The 15,917-nt window shown below is 41.0% G+C and overlaps 1 protein-coding gene across 1 annotated transcript; it reads left to right on the top strand.

The window, feature by feature from the left end:
- Window positions 1-12,767: 12,767 nt before the first annotated feature.
- On the top strand, window positions 12,768-14,428 carry LOC131396746 (histo-blood group ABO system transferase-like). Its single transcript, XM_058529109.1, has one exon. It carries the CDS (start codon window positions 12,872-12,874, stop codon window positions 13,958-13,960), a length of 1,089 nt encoding a protein of 362 aa, XP_058385092.1. The 5' UTR covers window positions 12,768-12,871; the 3' UTR covers window positions 13,961-14,428.
- The last annotated feature ends 1,489 nt before the right edge of the window (window positions 14,429-15,917 follow it).

The following is a 15,917-nucleotide window of genomic DNA, read 5'->3' as shown; positions in this document are numbered from 1 at the left end:
ATTGTGGTTTGGGCATTGAAAAAACAGTCACCTCTCCCAGTCTTTATGGACTTACTAGTCAAACTTATAGAAACAGAATATAGAATGGTGACTTCCAGGGGCTGGAGGGAGGGGGAAATGGGGCATTGTTGTTCAGTGGGGATAAAGTTTTGGTTTTGTAAGATGAAAATGTTATAGAGACCTGTTGCACAATAATGTGAATATACTTAGCACTACTGAACTGTACACTTAAACATGGCTAATGTGGTAAATTTTATATTACGTGTTTTTACCACAATTAAAAATTAGTTAATTTAAAAACTATATCAGACATCATGCTTGATGGTAAAATGTTTGAAGTCCTTTTAAAATCAGAAACAAAGTAAGATGCTGGCATCACTGTTTCTAGTCAATGTCATGGTAGATTACTAACAACTCAGTAAGATAAGAAAAAATAAAATGACTCTGAAAAGAAAACTATTATAGTCACAAGATATACTTATCTACAGTGAAAACATGAGTGTTGAATTCTGAATTTGGATTTCAGCATTATGATGATCTGGTTACCTTGAATATTGTTCCCACTGAAAACTATTACATTAGTAGTTTAAATTCTCCTTATTTTAAGTGAATCAATGAATTTGCAAGCAAGACATATAGGAAGGAGACCAAAATCTAAATGAAAGCAGGAACTCACAGAGATAAGATGACTTTTACCATGAAGGAATTTGTTAAGCTTCAGGGAAATTGACCCTTAGTTTGCATGAACTAGTGGGGTATGGGCAGCACCAGACATCTCAGGACGCCATGAAAGTAGGGAATTTAATAAGAGACCGTCTAATGAAGTTCTAATCCCAACATGCAATATCCTTAATGTAAGAACAGACTGGAAAAAATAAGAGACAAAAAACCCAAGCTTATCTGTTTCATAAGTAGTGTTAAGTTTAGGGGAAAACATTTCCCCTGAAAATTCATAACTATCAGTAGGACTTCAAATGAATTTGCAATCTGAATATAGGTTCACTGAAAGGAACAAAAAACTTCAAGCTAAGAATTCAGTTTAAAGTGGTGCTGGTGTTGTAGTATCCTTAGGCACCTGACGGAAGCATATGTATAAAGTCTGGAGAAAATCTGTCTTAATCCAGCCTCAAGAAAAATCCCCAAGAAAGACCAAGGAATTCTCCGATGACAGGAGCTCAAAAAACTTTTAAAGCACAAAACACACAATGAAGTAAGATACCATGAACAGGAGTCAGCAGAAAAAAATCAGGTCCCTAAATACTTCGGATATTGGCATTATCATGTGAAATGGTTATGTTTAATATGCATGAGATGTATTGTCCCCATTCTTTAGACAAGATTCAGAGGCATGAAAAAGGACTGTAATATGTACACATCCACAAGGTGAGTTAGCCAAGCCTGTCTCTCTAGCAGTGGGCAGTGGGAGCAGATTCTGCTGACTAGCATCTGTATGACTTTAACATACACTTTACCTCACTGAAACTCAATTTTCTCATCTATAACAGTAGGATGATTTCTCCTATTCTCAAGGTTGCTAGGAGGCTAAAATATGGTAGATAATGCATGTGACTTGTGGATCCTGGTCTGCAGAAGTGCTCAGACACTCTAGCTGCTGTGTTGTTTTCCTCCTCCCAACCCCACCAAAACACTACCTAGTTCAGTGTAGGACCAGCTTCCTGAGGGCATTCAAATCAAGTCCCAGTCAAAAGTCACAGGTTTGGGTGGGAATACATCAAACTAAAAAGCTTCTGCACAACAAATGAAACCACTAAACAAATTAAAAGGCAACCTACTAAATGGGAGAAAATATTTTTGAATCATGTATTTGATAAGGGGTTAATATACAAAATATGTAAAAAACTCATACAACTCAATAGCAAAAATACAATTTGATTAAAAAAATGGGCAGAGGACCTGAATAGACATTTTTCCAAAGAAGGCATACTAATGGCCAACAGGTACATGAAAAGATGCTCAAATCACTGATCATCAGAGAAATGCAAATCAAAGCATATCACAATGAGGTGATATCACCTCACATCTGTTAGAATGACTGTTATCAAAAAGACGAGATAAATCCTGGCAAGGTTGTGGAGAAAAGGGAACCCTTGTGCAGTGTTGGTGGGAATATAAATTGGGGCAGCCACTATGGAAAATAGTATGGCGGTTCCTTAAAAAGTAACTACCATATGATCCAGCAATTCCACTTCTGGGTATTTATCTGAAGAAAACAGCAACAATAATTCAAAAAGGTATATGCACACCCAGGTTCATTGTAGCATTATTTACAATAGCAAGATATGGAAACAACCTAAGTGTACATTGACAGGTGAATGGATAAAGAAAATGGTGTATGTATATACAATGGAATATTATTCAGCCACAAAAAAGAATACAATCTTGCCATTTGTGGCAACATGGATGAACCTTGAGGGGATTATGCTAAGTGAAATAAGTCGGACAAAGAGAGACAAATACCATATGAAATCTAAAAACAAAACAAAATAAAACAAAACCAAGCTCATATATACAGAGAACAGATTGATTGTTGACAAGGCAGGGGGTGGGGGGTAGACAAAATGGGTGAAGGGAGTCAAAAGGTACAAACTTCCAGTTATAAAATAAATAAGTCATGGGGATGTAATGTACAGTATGGCGACTATAGTTATACTGTATTGCATATTTGAAAGTTGCTAAGAGAGTAAGTCTTAAAAGTTCTCATCGTGAGAAAAAAACTTCTGTAACTATGTATGGTGACAGATGTTAACTAGACTTACTGTGGTGATCGTTTTGCAATATATACTAATATCAATTGTATACTATGTTGTATATCTGAAACTAATATAATGTATGTCAATTATAACTTAATTAAAAAAACATAACAAAAAAAGTCACAGGCACAGTCCCCACTGTACCCCACCCTCCTCCAGAATACTCAATCTCCCATCCAAGGAGTAGGCACTCTTCTGTGAATTGTAAGGCTTTTATTGCTAGAATCATCTAGTCAGACACTTGGACAAGGCAGGTTTCTGAAACTACCTAGTGATCAGTCAAGTGGCTTCCTTGGGACTCCTGGCAAGGATGGCTCCATTAACACAAAGGACTTGAGTGCATTTTATTCTTTCAAAAGGAGGTTAGGAAACCTGGTGAAGCCTTGAGGGATAAAAGGAACATCAAGCCACACTGCACCCTCATTGGAACTTCCTGACGAGAGGCCTCCAGTCTTGTTTGGAGGGTGGCTTCTGGATCTGAGCAGGTAAATGTAGATCCCTCCCAATCTGCACCACAAGAGTATCCAAGATATGTTTGAGAAGCTCTTATAAAGTTCCCTTTTACGGAACAAAAAGAGGAAGAGGTGTCACTCTTGTGGGATGAGGGGGCAGTCTGGAGCAGAATAGAATGAAGCTGCTGAGGAGGTCTTACCAGTGCTCTGGATGAATTTGTGGGCACCTGAACATGCAGGAATTAATTTTTCAAATTTGGCTTCCTACCTCTGTCCTTTCTGGCACTTGTAGATGAAGCAGGGTCTTGTCCTCACCATCTATGAGGGCAGTTGAGAAAGGATTCTTTCTGATTCTCATCTTGGGCATTCCAGACCTGGGGAGGACTGGGGGCCTTGTGGAGGCTGCCTTCTCTCCTGGCAGGTGAGTCACAGAATGGTTCCAGGGAAAGAAGCAGAATGAGTTTTAGGGAGGCATGGTGTAAAGGGTTTGGGTGCTAGGATAAAGGAATAGGTGTTTGGACAATGGAAGTGGCCACTGGTAATGGTTTGAAAAGGATCCAAGAACTTGTGTTGGAGACACTAGTGTCAGGGAGACCACAGCCCAGGGCGTGACGCATAGGCCAGGTGGTGCCATGGAGACAGGAGAGCCTGGAGGTTCTCAGACCACTGGCCTGGCACATCTGAACAGTCAGGGCCTGCCCAAGTGATTAAAGGCTACACTGAGTCTGTCTTTCTGGTCCTTCCCTACACCACTGGTGTCTGCCTCATCCTTTCTACCTGTTCATTCTGTAAGGTTCTTTAAACTCCAAGATTCCCAGGGGAGTGCCATGGTAAGCAAGGCAATGGGTTCCCTCCTCTACTGCCCTGGGTTGAGCAGATTCCGCAGAGAGGCACCAAGTCACGCACACACACAGCTAGACCCACAAGCACATCAAGCATATGCTCCTTATCCTCGGGTGCCATTTTCTCATCAAAGTAGCTCTTCAGTTTTCTGGCATTTGCAATATCACAGAGTTGTCTTGATATTTTGCCACTATATTAGCATTATTGATCAGAGGTGACAATCAGGAATATGCTAACATCTTTATGCACAACTAGGCAAATGTCATAATCCAGACCACAAAGAGAAGATGACTCCATTAAAAGATACTCATCAGGAAGAGTGACATCAGCATCAGGGCAGAGTGAGTTGTTCCCTTTGTCTCTTCTCTCTAAGTTACAACTAAACAGACATCATTAACTAAAAGAGGATTCCACAGCACAACAGGATGCCTGAGAGATCCATGTAGCTATGCAGCTGAAGGTGGGTTGACTGGACCCTGGGGAAGCGGTGGAACTAGGGGAGTGGCCCCCCAACCTCCCCAGCAGCAGCAATCCACAACTGGATCCTCACACAGTGGCCAGCATGACTGTGAGTGCAGGCAGGGGCAGACTGCCCCACACACAAATGCTTGTGGAGCAGCACTGGCCCACCTGGGTGAATGCTCCCTGCTGAATGGTGGTGGCTCAGCTTGCACGAAGGTGTCCTGCCAGGCGGTGGCCCCACCCACATGAGCATGACCCACCCACCAAGCACAGTGGCCAGGCTGCACAAACGTGTAGCAGCTGACTAGCACAACTATGAACAGACAGAGCAAGAACAGAAAAAACAGCCCCTGCCCACCCCTCCAACAGTGGCAGGGGGAGATCTGCAACCAGAAGCAACAGGAACCACAGCAGAACTGGTGACCCAGCCCCTAGTGGTAGCAACCCTGACACTAGCTCCACCAGCAGTGGGGTTCTGTATACAAGTCCCTGGGTCTCCAGGCCTCTGGCAGCAAGTGACACTCGTGAACCCAGCACCCATGCCAGCAGTGCAACCAGCACCCCAAGACAACCTGGGAACAGCAGTGCAAGTGGTGCCCAGGACAACAGCATCCAAGCCCATGGAGAACCAGGGCAGGAACATTAGACCCAGGCTACCAGGACCAAAGTAACCAAAGCTGCAACTAAATAAGAAAAGGTGATTACTACCACAAATGCACTGGCAGAGGATCAGTTCATAAAACACAATGAAGAACTATGGTAACACTGACGAACTTAAGGAAAGTGACAACTTTTCAGAAAACCAGACCTGAAGTCATAGAAGATTACAATATGACAGAGAATTCAAAATAGCTATCATAAAGAAACTCAAGGAGTTACAAGAAAACTCAGAAAGACAGATCAATGATCTCAGGAATAAAATTAATAAACAGAAGGAATACTTCACCAAAGAGATTGAAGCTCTAAAAAAAAAACCCAAACAAATTCTGGATATGAAGAACACAATTAATGAGATAAAACATAATCTAGAAAGCATAAAAAATAGAGCAGACCTCATGGAGCAGAGAATTAGTGATCTCAAAGATAGAAACCTAAAAATCCTTCAGGTGGAGTAGGAGAGAGAATTAAGACTTAAAAAAAAAATGAAGAAATTCTTTGAGAAATATCCTATTCAGTTAGGAAAAGTAACATAAAGACTATAGGTATCTCAGAGGAAGAAGTGAGGGAGAAAGCTGCAGAGTTCTTGTTCAAAGAGATAATAGCTGAGAACGTCCCAAACCTAGGGAAGGAACTGGACATGCAAGCATATGAAGCCAGTAGAACTCCTAATTACAGCAATACAAAAAGACCTCCTCCCAGGCATGTAATATTAAAACTATCAAAAGTTAATGACAAATAAAAAAAATATTAAGGGCTTCAAGAGAGAATAACATAACCTATAAAGGACTCCCCATCAGGCTTTTCAGGGGATTTCTCAGAAGAAACCTTACAGGCTAGGAGAGAATGGATGAAATATTGAAAATACAGAAAGATAAAAACTATCAGCCAAGACTACTCTATCCAGCGAAATTATTCTTCAGATATGATGGGAAATAAAAGCTTTCCCAGATAAAGAAAAGCTAAGAGGAGTTCATTGCAACTAGACTTGCCTTACAAGAAATGATGAAGGGAGCCCTCCTATCTGAAACAAAAAGGCAAAGGTTTACAAAGCTTTGAGCAAGGTGATAAATAGACAAAATCAGAAAATTGCAGCTCTATATTGGAATAGGGTAGCAAAGACTTAATTATAACATAAAAGATAAAGGAAAGGAAAGCATCAAAAATAACTCTAAACACTTCAATTTAGTCACAAACTCACAACACAAAAACAAAAACATAGAACGGGAAGAGGAAAAGGATGGAACCTGCTTAGGCTAATGGGGATAAGAGGCTATCAGAAAATGGACTATCTCATCTATGAGATCTTTTCTACAAACCTCATGGTAACCACAATACAAAAAACCAAAGCAGAGTCACGAATCCTAACTAAAGAGGAATTAAGAAAACTATCACAGAAAACCATCAAAGTGAAATGGCAGTCAGAAATACAAGGGCAAAGAAACATGGAAATATAGAACAACCAGAAAACAGGAGATAAAATGGCAGTATTAAGCCCTCATATATCAATAAACACTCTAAATGTAAATGGATTGAATTCACCAATCAAAAGATACAGAGCAGCTGGATGGATTAAAAAACAAGACCCACAATATGCTGCCTCCAGGAAAGACATCTCAGCTCTAAAGAGAAACATGGGCTCAGAGTGAAGGGCTGGAAGATGATACTCCATGCTGATGGCAAGCAAAAAAAGTGGGTGTAGCCATACTTATATAAGACAAAGCAGACTTCAAAATAAAAAGATATTGAGAGACAAAGAGCGACATTATATTGTGATAAAGGGGTATTCCACCAAGAAGACATAATACATATTAATGCACCTAACAAAGGAGCACAAAAGTATGCAAAGCAACTCTTAACAGACCTAAAGAGAGAAACTGACAGTAACACAATAATAGTAGAGGACCGCAACACCCCACTTACATCAATGGATCATCCAGACAGAAAGTCAACAAGGAAACAGTGGCCTTAAATGAAGCACTAGACCAGATGGACTTAATAGATATCTATATAGAACATTCCATCCCTAAACAGCAGAATACACATTCTTCTCAAGTGCACATGGAACATTCTCAAAGATAGACCATATGTTGGGAAACAAAGCAAGCCTCAACAAATTTAAGAAGATTGAAATCATATCAAGCATCCTTTCCAACCACAATGCTATGAAACTAGAAATTAACTACAAGAAAAAAGAAGGGAAAGTCACAAATATGTGGAGACTAAACAATATGCTAATGAACAGCCATTGGATCAATGAAGAAATGAAAGGAGAAATCAAAAAAATACCTGGAGACAAATGAAAATGAAAACACAACATACCAACTCTTATGAGATGCAGCAAAAGCAGTATTAAGAGGTAAATTTATAGCAATACAGGCCTACCTCAAGAAACAAGAAGAATCTCGAATAAGTAATCTTAAGCTACACTTAAAAGAACTAGATAAAGAAGAACAAACAAATCCCAAAGTCAACAGATAGAGGGAAATAATAAAAATCAGAGCATAAATAAATGAAATAGAGACTAAAAAGACAATAGAAAAGATCAGAGAAATTAAGAGCTGCTTCTTTGAGAAGAAAAACAAAATTTACAAACCCTTAGCCAGACTCACTAAGAAATAAGAGAGACGAATCAAATAAATAAAATTAGAAATGAAAGAGGAGAAATTACAACAGATACCACAGGAATACAAAAGATTGTAAGAAAATGCCATATGCCAACAAATTGGATAACCTAGAGAAATGGATAAGTTCTTAGAATCATGCAACTGCCCAAAACTGAATCAAGAGGAAATAGAGAATCTGAATAGACCAATCACTAGTAAAGAGATTCAAACAGTAATGAAAAGCAAAAGTCCAGGACTAGATGGCTTCTCCAGAGAATTCTACCAAACATTCCAAGATTTAATACCTATCCTTCTGAAACTATTCTGAAATATTGAAGAGAATGGGATGCTTCCTAACTCATTTTACAAGGCCAACATTAGCGTGATACAAAAACAAGACAAGGACAACACAAAAAAGGAAAATTACAGGCCAATATCACTGATGAACATAGATGCAAAAATCCTCAAAACAATATTAGCAAATTGAATACAATAATACATTAAAAGGATCATACACCATGATCAAGTGGGATTTATTCCAGTGAGGCAGGGATGGTTAAACATCCACAAATCAATCAATGTGATACACCACATTAACAAAATGAGGAATAGAAATCACATTATCATCTCAATGGATGCCGAGAAAGCATTTGGCAAGAGCCAACATCCATTTATAATAAAAACTCTCAATAAAATGGGTAGAAGGAAAGTACCTCAACATTTCAAAGGTCTTGTATGACAAACCCATAGCCAACATCATATTTAATGGTGAAAAACTGAAAGCCATTCCTCTGAGAACAGGAACAAGACAAGGCTTCCCACTCTTACTACTCTTATTCGACATAGTACTGGAAGTTTTGGCCAGAGCAATTAGGCAAGAAAAAGAAATAAAAGGGATCCAAATGGGAAAGGAAGAAGTAAAACTCTCACTGTTTGTGGATGACATGATTCTATATATAGAAAACCCTAGAGAATCTCCCAGAAAACTATTAGAAATAATGAACAACTACAGCAAAGTTTCAGGGTACAAAATCAACATACAAAATGCATTGCATTTCTATACACTAATAATGAACTAGCAGAAGAGAAATCAAGAATACAATCCCATTTACAATTGCAACAAAAAGAATAAAATACCTAAGAATAAATTTAACCAAGGAGATAAAAGACCTATACACTGAAAACTAGGACATTATTGAAAGAAGTCAAAGAAGATATAAAGAAGTGGAAAGATATTCCACTCATGGATTGGAAGAATAAACATAGTTTATTCTTAAACTATAGTTAAAATGTCCATATTACCTAAAGCAATCTACAGATTCATTGCAATCCCAATCAGAATTCCAATGACATTCGTCATGGAAATAGAACAAAGAATCCTAAAATTTACATGGCACAACAAAAGACCTTGAATAGCCAAAGCAATCCCGAGAAAAAAGAACAAAGCTGGGAATATCACAATCCCTGACTTCAAAATATACTACAAAGCTATAGTAATCAAAACAGCATGGTATGGGCCAGCCCCGTGGCTTAGTGGTTAAGTGCGTGCGCTCCGCTGCTGGCGGCCCAGGTTTGGATCCCGGGCGCACACCGATGCACCGCTTCTCTAGCCATGCTGAGGCCGTGTCCCACGTACAGCAGCTAGAAGGATGTGCAGCTATGACATACAACTATCTACTGGGGCTTTGGGGGGAAAAATAAATAAAATCTAAAAAACAAAAAACAAAAACACAACAAAACTTAAAAAAAAAAAACAGCATGGTATTGGCAGAAAAACAGACACACAGATCAATGGAACAGAATTGAAAGCCCAGAAATAAAACCACACATCTATGGACAGCTAATCTTTGACAAAGGAGGCAAGAAAATACAATGGAGAAAGGAAAATCTCTTCAATAAATGGTGCTGGGAAAACTGGACAGCCACGTGCAAAAGAATGAAAGTAAACCATTATCTTACACCATACACAAAAATTCAATCAAATAGATTAAAGATCTGAACGTAAGATCTGAAACCATAAAACTCCTAGAAGTAAATATAGACAGTATGCTTTTTGACATCAGTCTTAACAGTATCTTTTCAAATATCATGTCTACTCAGGCAAGCAGAACAGAAGAAAAAATAAACACACGGGACTACGTCAGACTAAAAAGCTTCTGCACAGCAAAGGAAACCATGAACAAAATGAAAAGACAACCCACCAACTGGGAGAAAATATGTACAAATCATATATCCAACAAGGGGTTCATTTCCAAAATATATAAAAGAACTCATACAACAAAAATATAAACAACCTGATCAAAAAATGGGCAGAGGATATGAACAGACATTTTTCCCAATAAGATGTACAGATGGCCAACAGACACATGAAAAGATGTTCAACATCACTAATTATTAGGGAAATGTAAATCAAAACTACAACGAGATATCACCTCACACCCATCAGAATCGGTATAATCAACAAGACAAGAAATAATAAGTGTTGGAGAGGATATGGAGAAAAGGGAACCCTTACACACTGCTGGTGGGAATGCAAACTGTGCAGCCACTATGGAAAACAGTATGGAGATTTCTCAAAAAAATTAAAAATAGCAATAACGTATGATCCAGCTATCCCACTACTGGGTATTTACCCAAAAAACATGAAAACAACAGTTCAAAGAGATTTATGCATCCCTGTGTTCATTGCAGCATTATTCGTAGTATCCAAGACATGGAAGCAACCCAAGTGCCCATCAACGGATGAATGGATAAAGAATATGTGATATACGTATATATATATGTATATTGACACACAATGGAATACTACTCAGCCATAAAAAAGACAAAATTGTGCCATTTGTGACAACATGGATGGACCTTAAGGGTATTATGCTAAGTGAAATAAGCCAGACAGAGAAAGACAAGCACCGTATGATTTCGCTCATATGTGGAAGATAAACAAACACATCAATAAGGAGAACAGATTAGTGGTTACCGGAATGGAAGGGAGTAGGGGGAGGGTGAAAGGGGTAAAGGGGCACATGTGTGTGGTGACAGATAAAAACTAGATTACTGGTAGTGAAGATGATGCCTTCTATACAGAAACTGATATATAATAATGTACGCCTGAAATTTACACAATGTTATAAGCCAACATGACCTCAATGAAATAATTTTTTTAAAAAATTATGACACAATTGGGAATTTGAACAAAGACTGAAAACTTAATGATACAAAGGAATGATTATTCATTTTTGTTAGGTATAACCATGCTAATTGTAGTTATGTTTTTTAAAAGCTCATTGATTATGTTTGATAGAAATATTTACATATGACATGACATGATATCTATGATTGATTCAAAATAATACAGGCAGGAGAGTGGGAAGAGGTGGTAGTGTAGGTGGGGTAGAATTGGCCATAGATTAATAATTATTGGGACTGGGTGATAAGTACATGGAAGTTCGTTATACTGTTTTGTCTACTTTTGTGCATGTTAGAAATTCTCCATTAAAAAAATAAAATAAAGGCAGAAAAAAGATATTAAAGAAAAGACACTTATCAGAACACGTGAACATGATGTAATCTATGCAGAAATAGAAGTACAATGATGTACACCTGAAATTTTTACAATGTTATAAACCAATAAAAAAAAAAATAACCGAACACTCTTCTCTCCCCCCTCCCAACATGCTCAGAACTGTCCTGAGAAGACTTTGTAATTCCTGGACGACCCACATCGCCAGCCACCCACTCTGCATGAAGGCAGGAGCAAGGCATCACAGAGCAGCATGAGAGCACCAGCCCACTTCATGGTGCAGGTAGAAGGTGTTCCTTATCTGCTATGGGATTCTTTTTTGCCTGCCATTGGTCCCACAGTGTGGCAAGAGGGGTCTGTGTCTGAGGCTTCATTTTCCAGGAAGTCATGTTTGGAATTTCCTAGGACATCACAGGGAGGAGGGGCACGGAATGGCAACATGATAAGCCCTGAGTCAGCAAAGGGCACTGGCTCAACCTCTTCACTATCCCGAGGCCTCTGTCCCAGGGACAGCTGACCTGTGAAGCCTAAGGGGGAAAACCAAAAGAATCTGACTCTAAAAAGAACTCATTAAAGGAAACCTCAAAGAAGGCACAAGTGAGAGAGGGGGTCAGAATACAGGATATTCTGGAGTCTTGCTGTTTAGCTGGCTTCAGCACTTACAGCTAGCCATGTGGTCATGGGCCAGTCACTCACCTCTCTGAGCCTGTTTCTCCATCTGTACAATGAGGATCAAGTAGCATTTATCCCCTAGGCTTGTTGTAAGGATTGAACAAGATAATGCATGTTAAGCTTAGCAGCCTAATCCTAACAACAGCATAAGGCCTGGTTTCTGCTAAATTAATGCTCATTGGATTTTTAAGTGATTATTAAGGGAATGAAGGAAAACAATCCTTGATCTGTAGATCTTCTGTTCCCTCCACTCTGGCTCCCAAATCAGGTCTCCTGAAAGATGTCTCCTGTTGGCCTGTATGGATGTGATCTTGAAGACATTCTGATCTTGACTTCATGGATTTTTCAGGAAACCAGGTGCTTAGCTCACAGCTAGTACGTGTCAAGGGAAGGCCAGAGCACAAGCCCTGACCCCCTGGTCAGGCTCCCTGGTGGCTGCTGCCCTGCCTGCTTTCATCACAATCTCTGTCCTTGACTGCTCAGGGGCCTCCCTTGAGCCAGTCCCCTGAGCCTGTTTCAGGAGGCCTGACTTCTCTCCTGCACGCTGGTCCTTGAGTTCTAGCTGTCTGTTGACTAAGTCCTGCCACCTGGTTACTCTGACAGCACGTCAAACAGAAGCTGAATTTCTCGAGGTCTGCGTGGATCCTGTCTTTCTCTTCAGGGCACCCCAGAAAGCCCCCATGCCCAGGTGCCCCCTTGCACTGGGGTCAGGCCTCAGGGGAGCCTGGGCTGCTGGAGTAGTGAGCAGGGAGTGGGGGCGTGGAGGCTTTAGGGTCGGAGGTTCAACCTCACCCTGCCTCGAGGAGACCAGTGAGGGTGGAGTCAGGAGAGACGAGTACCCTCATTCTGTGGAGGAGACAAGAGGTGGCATCCTTCTGTCGTGCGGGCATGGCCCAGCTACTGCAAAGATTGGCTGGGACACAAAGACGCTGCTCACTTCATCGAGTGACCTTTCTTCTCCTAATAGCTCTTGCCTTGGCCTTCTTTGGCTATTGTTACCTGAAGCCGAGAAGCCAGAAGCTGGAAGGTACCTGGGCTGGGGCAAGCGTGGCTGTTAGAGAACGCCACGGCCTGCAAGATGTAAAATTATCAAGGATGGTGTATCCCCAGCCACATGTGCTAACACTCTCTAGGGAAGATGTTCTCCTCGTGACCCCTTGGCTGGCTCCCATCATCTGGGACAAGACTTTCAATATTGACATCCTGAATGAGCAGTTCCGGCTCCAGAATGCCACCATTGGATTAACCGTGTTTGCCGTAGAAAAATACATTGTCTACCTGAAGCGGTTCCTGGAAACCGCAGAGATGCACTTCATGGTGGGACACAAGGTGAACTACTATGTCTTCACTGACCGCCCAGAGCACGTTCCTCTCATTCGCCTCCAAAAAGGAAGGCAGATCGTCATCCTCAAGGTCCGGAGCTATTCCCACTGGCAGGACATCTCCATGCACCGCATGGAGATGATCAGCAGTTTTTCTGAGCAGCGCTTCCACCAGGAGGTGGATTACCTTGTGTGTGCAGATGTGGATGTGATATTCAGCAACCACGTGGGCGTGGAGATCCTCTCCTCCTTGTTCGGCACCCTCCATCCTGGCTTCTATGGGCTCAGTCGGCATGACTTCAACTATGAACACCGGCCTCGGTCACAAGCCTGTATTCCTGAAGATGAGGGGGACTTTTATTACATAGGATCCTTATTTGGGGGCTCAGTGGCAGAGGTTTACAGGCTCGCCAAGGCCTGCCACGAGGCAATGATGGTCGACCAACACAATCACATCGAGGCAGTGTGGCATGACGAGAGCCACCTGAACAAATATCTGCTCTACCACAAACCCTCCAAGGTCCTCTCTCCTGAGTACATGTGGAATAACCAGCTACTGCCTTATTTGGATGGACAACACGTGCGGAGGTTGTTCAACACGGTAACCCAGGTTAGAGTGAAGGTCTTGCCGAAGCTTTACCAGTTGCGATACTGATGAGAAAGCTGGGAAGGGCTCAGAGAGGGCGATGCTCAGCTAGCTGAGTCTTCCTCCTGGCATGCAGCCTTCATTAAAACCATTTCTAGCAGAAAGAGTATAACTGCTTCCTTTTCCTGTCTGGCTGAGCCCTCTCACTGCCTCCCCAAACTCAGTCAGGCCTAGCACTCTCCCCTCCCTCATCCCCCTGCCACCACCAAACACACACTCATTTAGGCTGGCCTGATTCCTGGGTTCCAGCACATGTTCTCAGAGTTGCCACCAGCTTTAGCTTCTCACTGTGTGCTCCTAATACCCTTCAGGATGGAGGAGGTGGGCCGTCTCAGCCTGTCCTGACAAACAAGGGATCAGAGGTAAGATCTTTTCCAGAACAAGGAAGGAGGCCTCAGGACACACAGTCTCCTGCCTCCTGTGACACAGGTACACAAGAGCCTGCCTCAGCCCTTGGCCAAGCAGATGCCAAAAGTCTTCAGCTTTTTTTTTTTTTTGGTATTTTTTTTATTGAGGTATAATTGACATGTAACATTATATTAGTTTCTGGTATACAACACAGTGATTCGATATTTGTATACATTGGGCCATGATCACCACAATAATTCTAGTTAACATCCGTCACCATACATAGTTAACAGAAATTTCTTTTTCTTATGATGAAGACTTTTAAGATCTACTCTGTTGTCGACTTTCAAATATGCAATATAGTATTATTAACTATAATCATCATGCTGTACATTACATCCCCAGGACTTATGTATTTTATAGCTGAAAGTTTGTACCTTTTTTTTTTTTTTGTTAGGAGGATTGGCCTTGAGCTAACACCTGTGCCCATCTTCCTCTATTTTGCGTGTGAGTTGCCACCACAGCATGGCTCGATGAGTTTGTAGGTCTGTGCCTGGGATCCGAGCGGTGAACCCGGGCCGCCAAAGTGGAACACAGCGATCTCAACCACTATGCCGCTGGGCTGGCCCCTGGAAATTGGTACCCTTTGACCATCTTTGACCCATTTTTCCCACTCCCCCATCCCACCCAACCTACCCTCCGCCCTGGCAATCACCAGGCTATTCTTTGTATCTATGAGCTTGTTTTTTTCTTTTTTTTTTTTTTTTAATTTTTTGTTTATTGCAGTAACATTGGTTTTTAACATTGTAAAAATTTCAGGTGTACATCATTGTACTTCTATTTCTGCATGGACTACACCATGTTCACCACCAAAATACTAATTACAACCCATCACCACACACATGTACCGAATTATCCCTTTCACCCTCCTCCCTCCCCCTTCCCCTCTGGTAACCACCAATCCAATCTCTGTCCCTATGTGTTTGTTTATTGTTGTTATTATCTACTACTTAATGAAGGAAATCATACGGTATTTGACCTTCTCCCTCTGACTTATTTCACTTTGCATTATACCCTCAATGTCCATCCATGTTGTCACAAATGGCTGGATTTCATCGTTTCTTATGGCTGAGTAGTATTCCATTGTGTATATATACCACAGCTTCTTTATCCATTCGTCCCTTGATGGGCACTTAGGTTGCTTCCAAGTCTTGGCTATCGTGAATAAGGCTGCAATGAACACAGGGGTGCATGTACCTTTGCAAATTGGTGTTTTCAAGCTCTTTGGATAAATACCCAACAGTGGAATAGCTGGATCATATGGTAGTTCTATCGTTGATTTTTTGAGGAATCTCCATACTGTTTTCCATAGTGGTTGCACCAGTTTGCACTCCCACCAGCAGTGTATAAGAGTTCCCTTCTCTCCACAACCTCTCCAACACATGTTGTTTCCTGTCTTGTTAATTATAGCCATTCTGACGGGCGTGAGGTGATATCTCATTGTAGTTTTGATTTGCATTTCCCTGATAGTTAGTGATTTTGAACATCTTTTCATCAAACTAAAAAGCTTCTGCACAGCAAAGGAAACCATCAACAAAACGAAAAGACAACCTAACAA

This window comes from Diceros bicornis, chromosome 34, assembly GCF_020826845.1.
Source record: "Diceros bicornis minor isolate mBicDic1 chromosome 34, mDicBic1.mat.cur, whole genome shotgun sequence".
Lineage (NCBI taxonomy): Eukaryota > Metazoa > Chordata > Mammalia > Perissodactyla > Rhinocerotidae > Diceros > Diceros bicornis.
The sequence above is the reverse complement of the archived record's forward strand: the minus strand, read 5'-3'. Positions and strand labels throughout refer to the sequence as shown.